The sequence below is a fragment of the Embiotoca jacksoni genome, unplaced genomic scaffold (assembly GCF_022577435.1).
Source record: "Embiotoca jacksoni isolate LCO1_2020_lvr unplaced genomic scaffold, fEmbJac1.0.p SCAF_22, whole genome shotgun sequence".
In the NCBI taxonomy this organism is placed as follows: Eukaryota; Metazoa; Chordata; class Actinopteri; family Embiotocidae; genus Embiotoca; species Embiotoca jacksoni.
Window position 1 is genome coordinate 7,987,652 of NW_027185363.1, and position 8,623 is coordinate 7,996,274.

The 8,623-nt window shown below is 38.7% G+C and overlaps 2 protein-coding genes across 2 annotated transcripts; both read left to right on the plus strand.

The window, feature by feature from the left end:
• The first annotated feature begins 980 nt into the window (after positions 1 to 980).
• LOC138203104 (chemokine XC receptor 1-like) lies at positions 981 to 4,860 on the plus strand. The gene is made up of 2 exons (XM_069157705.1): positions 981 to 1,007; positions 2,222 to 4,860. Exon 2 carries the CDS (start codon positions 2,246 to 2,248, stop codon positions 3,290 to 3,292), a length of 1,047 nt encoding a protein of 348 aa, XP_069013806.1. The 5' UTR covers positions 981 to 1,007; positions 2,222 to 2,245; the 3' UTR covers positions 3,293 to 4,860.
• A 233-nt stretch (positions 4,861 to 5,093) lies between these two features.
• LOC138203106 (chemokine XC receptor 1-like) lies at positions 5,094 to 7,279 on the plus strand. Its single transcript, XM_069157706.1, has 3 exons — positions 5,094 to 5,507; positions 5,900 to 5,951; positions 6,087 to 7,279. The coding sequence occupies exon 3, from the start codon at positions 6,097 to 6,099 to the stop codon at positions 7,114 to 7,116; it is 1,020 nt and encodes a 339-aa protein (XP_069013807.1). The 5' UTR covers positions 5,094 to 5,507; positions 5,900 to 5,951; positions 6,087 to 6,096; the 3' UTR covers positions 7,117 to 7,279.
• The last annotated feature ends 1,344 nt before the right edge of the window (positions 7,280 to 8,623 follow it).

Here is an 8,623-nt window from a genome sequence, read left to right on the forward strand (position 1 = left end):
GAATCGCAACTGATATGGAAAAGCTGCTTTTGGTGTTTGTGATTTTATCATCACTGTCATGGGGCTAGAAATATCAAAATGAATGCAAAAATACCTTAATTATAAAAAAATATACAGGCCCACAGGAATTTTCATTATTGACTCTGTTCATGTTATTTGTTTCCTACTTATTCATAAACAGGACATTTTGGTGAAAGAGCAGGAATTCTCGGCCTTTAAATCCTGTTTAAATGTGGGTTAAATATATGAAATGATATTGTGAACAGTTTATGTTCAAGAGGGATTACAGATTTTTGTACACACATTGTTTGTTCACATTATTAATGTGAATTTTTTTTTAAATTTGTTGCTTGTGTGTTTACATCCTTTCCTCCAATGCTTTTTTTTTTTTTAAATAATGTTCCTCTTTTTTTGCCATGAGATGAAACGTTTATGAAATGTTTAGGTAATATGTATTCACTAGCTGTTGATTAATAAGAATATATCTTAGAAAAAAAATGTGACAAATATTCATTCGTTCCAGTTTACAAAATTTGTATTGCAGAGAAGACATCACGTTCAATTCTGGGTGCTTTTCACCTTTTTATAATAATTTATTGACCAAAAGATTAATCAATTATTCAAACAAATAGTCTACATTTTCATCATTAACAAAAGGCCCTTAACCCAATTGTATAGTCCAATCTTTATTGGAACCTAAAGTCATATTGCAGGTATGCTGCAGGACAACATCTGAGAAATTAAAATAGTTTATAGTTAGTTATAGATATTCAGCTGATAGTCTCACAAAATGGTTTCTTCTAAAATGGATTTCTTAGTGTATGAAACAAAAGTTGACGAGAAGTCAGATCCTAACTGAAACCCTGTCCTTCAACTGTTGTAATGAACTGAAAATGATGGTGGGTTTCTGTTCACCTTTATGGTTGATACTTAAGATGAAATCCCAGTTCGCCAAGTTTTTACTGTTATTTGTGTGAAGGACTGAGGTGTATCCTACCTTTGTGCAGGTACAGTATGCTTCCATGTTTCTCAATTATCTGTCGAAGTTAGGGTTTCTCATTTTTGACAACTAAGCAGTTAAAGTTGACTGTGTTTAGCATTTTGTAAAAGATTACTTTTATATCTTTTCATGGATGCTGTTAAAGAAAACTGTCCCTAAACTGTTTACATTAAGACCTGTAGATCATCCAGAGTAATGGGAACACTGTTTTGAAAGATATTTTTTTGTTGTTGAATTGTTTAAAAGCCAAATAAATACCATTTATTTTTATAATTGTGCATTGTTGTCTGACATGAACACACAAACCCTTTAGAGTAAAGTAGACTTTTTATTTAATAAAATATAATAAAACCAAAATTAACGAGAGTATAATTTAAGCGAAAAAGAAATATCTTTAAAAAAAAATCTTTTGTCATTTATATTTATCTTTGTTTGACAAATCAGTACAGACGGAAGTCCAAATGAAACAGTAACTCAGTCATCAGATGTCATTAAGTTTCATATGACTTCCTAAAATAGGCTAATTAATCACTGTTTTGACCAAAAATCTTTAAATCCTGTCAGACTTGAAGGACTCATTCAGTGAACAAACTAATCTTTTTAACATGATACATTTTATTTTATTGTGCATTTGAAAAGTATTCACAGCAGCAAGCTGAAATCAGTAAGGTTATAAGGGGCAGAGTTAAATCCTAATAATGGCATTTACATTTTTTTGTCTTTAAAATGAAATGCTGCTGAAATCTAACTCTAAGATCATCAGCTGTTAGCTAGCCTGAACTATTTAAGACATATTCTAGCCTGTTCCTGTTGGATCAGGTGAAAAGAGTCCCACAGGTTTGACTTGTAATACTGTTCCTCCACATGATAGTTTTCTTTCCCTGTTGTTTTCTCTGTGTTCATTTTCACTGGTAAAATTAACAGGTTTCTGCTGCAATATAGTTGCATACAGTATTTCTAGCATCATTCAGGATTTACTGTGGTAAAATTTTTATTAAATTCTGATTGTATTTCTAGGGTTACAATAACAATGCTGACGCTGCTCCCATGCACCAGTCTTGACAAAAAATAAGTCTGTTTTAAGTTTGAGTCAAGGAAAAGGATATAATATAGAAATTGTTTTTAATAAAGTTTTGCAATGTAATTGTCATCCAATGTTTAAGACTGTGTAAAGTGACCTGTTTGATTCATCTGTCTAACACAGTCTTTTTAAATATTTAGATTTGCTCTTCTTGCTGGAGGAAAATGGCCACAACTAAATTGACCCCTGAATTCATCAATGACACAATGTATGATTATGATGAGGATTATGAAAGTGAACTGTGCAACAAAACAAGCATCATGCCGTTTCAAGCGATCGTCACTCCCGTGTTTTTCCCCATCGTGGTGATCCTCAGTCTGTTTGGTAACATCCTGGTCCTTGTGATTCTGGTCAAGTACGAGAATCTCAAATCCCTCACCAACACTTTCATCCTGAACCTGGCTGTATCGGATCTCTTCTTCACCGCAGGTCTGCCCTTCTGGGCCCACTACCATATGCACGGATGGACTTTAGGGGAGCCTGCATGCAAAATAGTGAGCTTCATCTTCTACGTTGGCTTCTACAGCAGCGGCTTCCTCCTCATCATGATGACCGCTCACCGCTATGTAGCTGTCATGAATCCTTTGTCTGACATTGTGTCCACCGCAGGCCTCCACAGCGTCGTAGCATCTGTGATCATTTGGGTAGTGAGTATCCTGGTTGCCAGTCCAGCCTTCGTCTTCACCGAAGTCCAGGACTCAAGTTACTGTGTATATGCCAACTCTTACTGGAGCTTGTGGGGAATCTACCAGCAAAATGTCCTCTTTATTCTGACTTCGCTGGTGTTCATTTTTTGCTATACTCAGATCGTGTACAGGTTGCTGCGTCCTACTGCCCAAAGAAGAAGAAACAAAACGATAAAACTCATTTTTATTCTCATGGTTGTTTTCTTCGTTGGCTGGGTACCTTACAATATAGTAATATTTCTACAGTCAAAGTATTTATGGCCCCAACCAGAAGTTTCATCAGGAATGTTCGCTGAAAATTGTGAAATTCACAAAAGACTGGATTACGCTCTTTACATTAGCCAAGTTCTTGCTTTTTCACACTGCTGCCTTAACCCTGTGTTTTACGTGTTTGTGGGGGTTAAATTCAAAACCCACTTGAAGAAAATGCTGAAGAACTGGGGCCGCAACAACAACAGCATCCGCAGCAGGCAAAACCGAAACACAATCACATCAATGATGAACGGTGAAGAGTTCTCGACATAGACGATGTTCGCAAAAGGTAGCAGTAGAGAGGAAAACCTCATTTAAAATCACATTTACCTGTGCAATTGTGCAATGAACTAAAAACGAAAAGTTGTAGCTGTCTGTCGAAATCTTTATACCATTAACGGACATAATTTCCTGTCAACCATGGTCCAATGTGGCTAATGCTGCATTCAAGTTACAGCCTTCCATTTGAATTGTATTTATAAGCAGCCAGGTAATGCAGTCAAACAATTAGAATTGTGTACAACAACTGTTTTCTCTGTATTGTGCATTTGGAGAATTGTTAATTTTTTGGGCCTTTTGTTTTTATTTCAATAATGCGGTAGAGAAATGAAGGGAAGAGAGCAGGGCAGGTGAGGCCTCAGCTGCTACTTGTGTGGTAGCTACAGGCCTGTGCATTAAACTACTCAGCCATCAGGTCACCCCGGAACACTTTGCTAACAAGTGAAACCAGATGCAAACAAACAAGCTGGTAGAAGTATTAATATTGGATTAAATTACATGTTACTGTCATTGTGGTAGCTTTTTGTACCCTTTTTTTTTTTTACCCCCAGTTTATCAAAACCTCCTTTGGTGGGTGTCTGGCCTTCTAACATGCTCAACTTTCCATGCCAAGATCCGGTAGCGTACTACGTTTACGATTTCACTATTTTACTTTAACATGTTAACATTCACTAATTTTGTGTTGAACATAAAGTAGCTACCTCTGAGGATCCCAAATAAATACTTTGAGCACAGTAAATGTTACACCTGCAACACATTAGTATTGTTGCAATGGTTAGTGTTGGCATTTAGCTCGAAGCCTAAGTGCAGCCTCACAGACACACACAATTACTCAATAGCCTGCATAGTTGTCAAACTATACTCAGTAGCCAAGGCATGCAGACAAGAGGTTCAGTAGTTGAGGCTAAAAATGGGGAAGACATGTGAGACTTGAGACTTTCACTTCTTGGGCCCACACTGGCTGGTTTGAGTGTCTCAGAAAGTGCTGATTTAGTAAAATGCTGAAAAGACAAAAAAAAAAAAAAAAAAAACATTAAGAGGAGAATGTAGACTGGCTCAAGCGGGCAAATAGGTCAAAGTAAATCGATTAACCACCCTTGACAGTAGTGCTCGATTCCTGCTGCCACATGTAAATGGTATTTTTAGACTGCTGAGCCGAGAGGGGTCCTTCCAATTAGTGGAAAGGTTCACCTGCTACAATGAGTGTAAGAAGTGACTTGTAATCCATAATTTTATCCAGTTTTCATCTTGTAACTAAGTGCAGTTGCCTCCTTTCCAATCGAACTGTGTTGCTGTATTATTTCTATTTGGGTGTGACTGTAGCAGGTGTGTGGTTTTAAAATCATGTTTATCAACTGATTATACTGTAAATTGTATTAGATATAACATACATGCATGTGATTCACTTTGATTAACTGTGTTTTATATTTTTATATGAATCACTTTTCAATGAGTTATTTTATATGTTCACATTAAATTCATTTTCATTATATTTTCCTTTATACTGAGTATTTTGCTATTGTGTTATTTTCACATAACATCATGCTTTACAATTAAATACGTTGTAAAAAATGTACTTTGTCGTTGATTAGTGGAGCCTCTGTTGTTTCTAAAAAAGCTGACATCCATATAGCAAAGTATTCAACCGTATTTATTTTTATTAGAAAAAATATTTAGATTTATTGAAGTATTACTTTTCATTTACTTTGTGTCAGGATCCCTGTCTGACCCTGTGTGTGTTAACTTTGGTTCCCTCCGATCTCCTCTCCTTGTGTGTTCTGTCATTCCCCTGTTTGTTGTTGTCTGCCATACGCTTTATGTCTTGGTCTGTGTGTGGAGAGTGTGTATTTCTCCACTGCCTGCCTCCAGACACCTCACACCTACACTCCCCTGATCAGCCCGTACAGCTGCTGTCAATCCTGTTCCTCACCTCCAGGAAGGAAATTATTCTGCACTCCAGCATTGTCAGAACCGGTACCATGCTTACACTGCAGGTTTTTGAGTCTCATTTTTTTCCTCGTCTGGTTCTGACCTCAGTTTCTGTCTGTCTGCCTCAGCAGCCTGCCAGCAGTCTGTCTGCTCTGTTCCCTCTGTCCCCTCAGTCCCCTCAACTTGCCTGATGTCCTGCGGAGATCCAGGGAGATCCCACTGTTGACTCTCACCTGCTGTCCTGTGTCGGCCCACGGAGGTCAACAGTCAACTCCGACCTGTAAGTCCTGCATTCATCCACGGAGATCACCGTCAATGTCGAGCCTACTGCTCCCAGTGACCCTCACACACTCGGACTCACTTCAGCCTGGAGGACCTCTGTGTCTTCCCCTGCCTATGCAGCCTCACTTCAAAAGAGTCTGCGGATTTCACAATCGCGCTTTATCTACAACTCCTGTTTTCAATCAAACATTCCATTTCATTCTACGCCTCATTGTCTGCTCTTGGGTCCACACCCAGCCCTCGCATATCACTTTTAGTTTTGATTTTGTCATGACAAGTAGGTCGTCAACAAACTTATTTTGAATATTTTTCAATGACACATCATCTTGCCAAATATGAACCAAAAAGAGGAACTCTTTTTTTTTTTTACCTCTTGTATATATATCACAGCCACTCCTGCACCGTTCAAGACAATTCAGTTCACCCTCAGCTGAGACTCGTGGTAAGTTCCTCAATACCTACATTTACACTTCTTACTCCATGTTTTAGATATCCTACAAGAAATTACAAATTCCTGTAATTATGTAGAAATATATTCAGTCTTTGACAATTTTAGTTTTGTGCTCATATTTCACAGAAAATTTACAATGGCAAACAACTCTGCAAATGAAGGACAGAGCAGCAGTGGTGACGTGGTATATGCTTGTCACTGGTCTGACTTCTCAACTATCAATGGTGTCTTCTTCCTCTTGATCTTCATCGTCAGTGCCATAGGCAATGGTCTCCTCTTATGTGTTCTTGCCATCTACACGAACCTGAAAGATGTCAGAAATATCTTCGTCCTGAACCTGGCCTGCTCTGATTTGATCTTCACTGTTACTCTTCCATTCTGGGCCGTCAATCACCTTCACCACTGGGTCTTCAGGGACTTTGTCTGCAAATTTGTGACTGCGGCATACTTTGCTGGTTTGTACAGCAGTGTCATTATCCTGACCGCCATGACTGTGGATCGTTTTATGACAGTGGTGCTGCGCAACTGGCCGAGCAACTGTGTCAGGAGGAAGAGGTGCGCAATTGGTGCCTGTATAGCTGCCTGGATCATCAGTGTTGCTGCATGCCTGAGCGATGCTATCAAAACAAAGGTGGAGAACGTTTTCGACACGCCCGACTGTGTTCCTCCTGATGAACCTGATGTTGAGTTGGGATATTATCTCCAAGTGTCACTGCTTTTCTTCCTTCCATTTGCCATTGTTATTTTCTGCTACTCTGCCATCCTCAAGACAGTTTTGCAGGCTTCAAACAGAAAAAGGTACAGGACTGTAGTTGTGGTGTTGTGTATTGTCGCAGCCTTCTTCATCTGCTGGGGACCCTATAATATTTTGCTTTTCATTATGGCTTTATATACACCCGAGGGCTGTAAGGCACAAGAGAGGTTGGACGTCACTCTTAATGTTTCTCGTATACTTGCCTATTCTCACTGCTGTATGAACCCTCTGCTGTATATGCTCTCACAAGAGTTGCGGGGATATCTGTTGCGCCTTTTACATTGTGAGAATGTGTGTAGGAAGAATGGGGGGAGAGGCAACGGCCAGAACACATCTGTTATTCAGAATGTAGCTTTTACAGCACAAAACTCTGCTGTTATGTTAGAGATGCACAATGAATAGATAAACATGGAATTAAAGACTGTAAATAATTTCATGTCACATAGTTTGTATTTATTTTTTATTTATTTTGCACATTTCTTTAAAATTATGTGGATCTGTTTTTACTTATTATTTTTATTTTTAAGATGGCAAGTAAAATATGGGTATGTGAAAAAAAAAAAAACTCAAGCAAGTTAGTTTGTATGATTATTTTTTACTGCTTTGCTCTTGATATAGAAAATAAAGTTTTGTTAAACTCTAACTGTTTTAACGTCCCCTTTTTTTTTAACGAAATCTTGTGCCATAGTATGTGAAGCTGGATATCCAAAATGTTGCTGTGACAGTATCAAGTCATCATTCAATCATTTCCTCTCTATACTGCTGTGTCCACCACCCGGGTCTTCTACATCAGCATGTCTGGAAACAAGCTTCCTGTTGCAGTTCCTTCTTTTCCAATGAGCTTGGAGGACCATCTAACCTCTTACTGCAACTCAGTTTGTAACCTTTGCTGCAGCCTGGATGGATCTTTGGGGAGTGGGCCTGCCAAGTCACGAGGAGGCTTTCTGTACTGGAGATCTAGTGAATTTGCACTGCTATATCTGTCATTGTATTGAAGGACTTCACTAGTAGTTACACGGACTGAAAGAATCAGCCAATCAAAGCCCTTGTTGTGGGCATGCCTGTAACGCATGCGCTCGTTGTGGCTAAGTTGTTGCTGCAGCGATAGGTGGGTGAGAGAGAGTTGGTAGGCAGGACAGAGTCACCAGAGTTTCACTGTGTCAATCATACACGTGTGCGTTGAGAGACCACTAAGTATGTTCGGGTGATACAAAGTTCTGTGCTTTAAGTGTGTATTTATGTGTTAAGTATGTTTCGGTAAGAACTGATCTGGATGCACATAATGGTCGCTAGAGTGATGTGATTGCCCTGCTCATTACTTCTGTTAAGTATTACCAGTGTGCTAATATTTCTTTGTTCCTGCTTTCTTGTAGAACCACACAATTATTGCACACACACACACACACACACACACACACACACACACACACACACACAATTATACACTCTTATTCACACACAGACTTACACACACAACAACCACACCCACAATAATATGTAATAACGAAGATTGGAATCACATCTGCCTCTGCATTCTGATCGATGCAACAGTTACAGTCCTATAGCTATCAACCCATTATTACAGTTATGTTACTGTAATTCATGCTGTGTGTCCTTGATTTCAGACAAACGCTAGCTATTATGTATGCTATTTCCAACTGGGACCCATGATTTTGTTAAACTGGAGACTGTTTCTAGATTTGATCAGAAGACGAATCTTGTAAGAGGGGTAGCAATTGAGCTTGATATTGCTATGAATTATATTTTTTTAAGGGCTGATATTTCCCACTCTCACCAGTTTTTAGAGTGGTGAAAAATGTCCTGAGTGTGATAAAGAAGTCTAGACATTTACATTTTCTCTTGACCTTTAACACAGTCGAGGTTACTATTGTAGTAGTTAGACATGCTC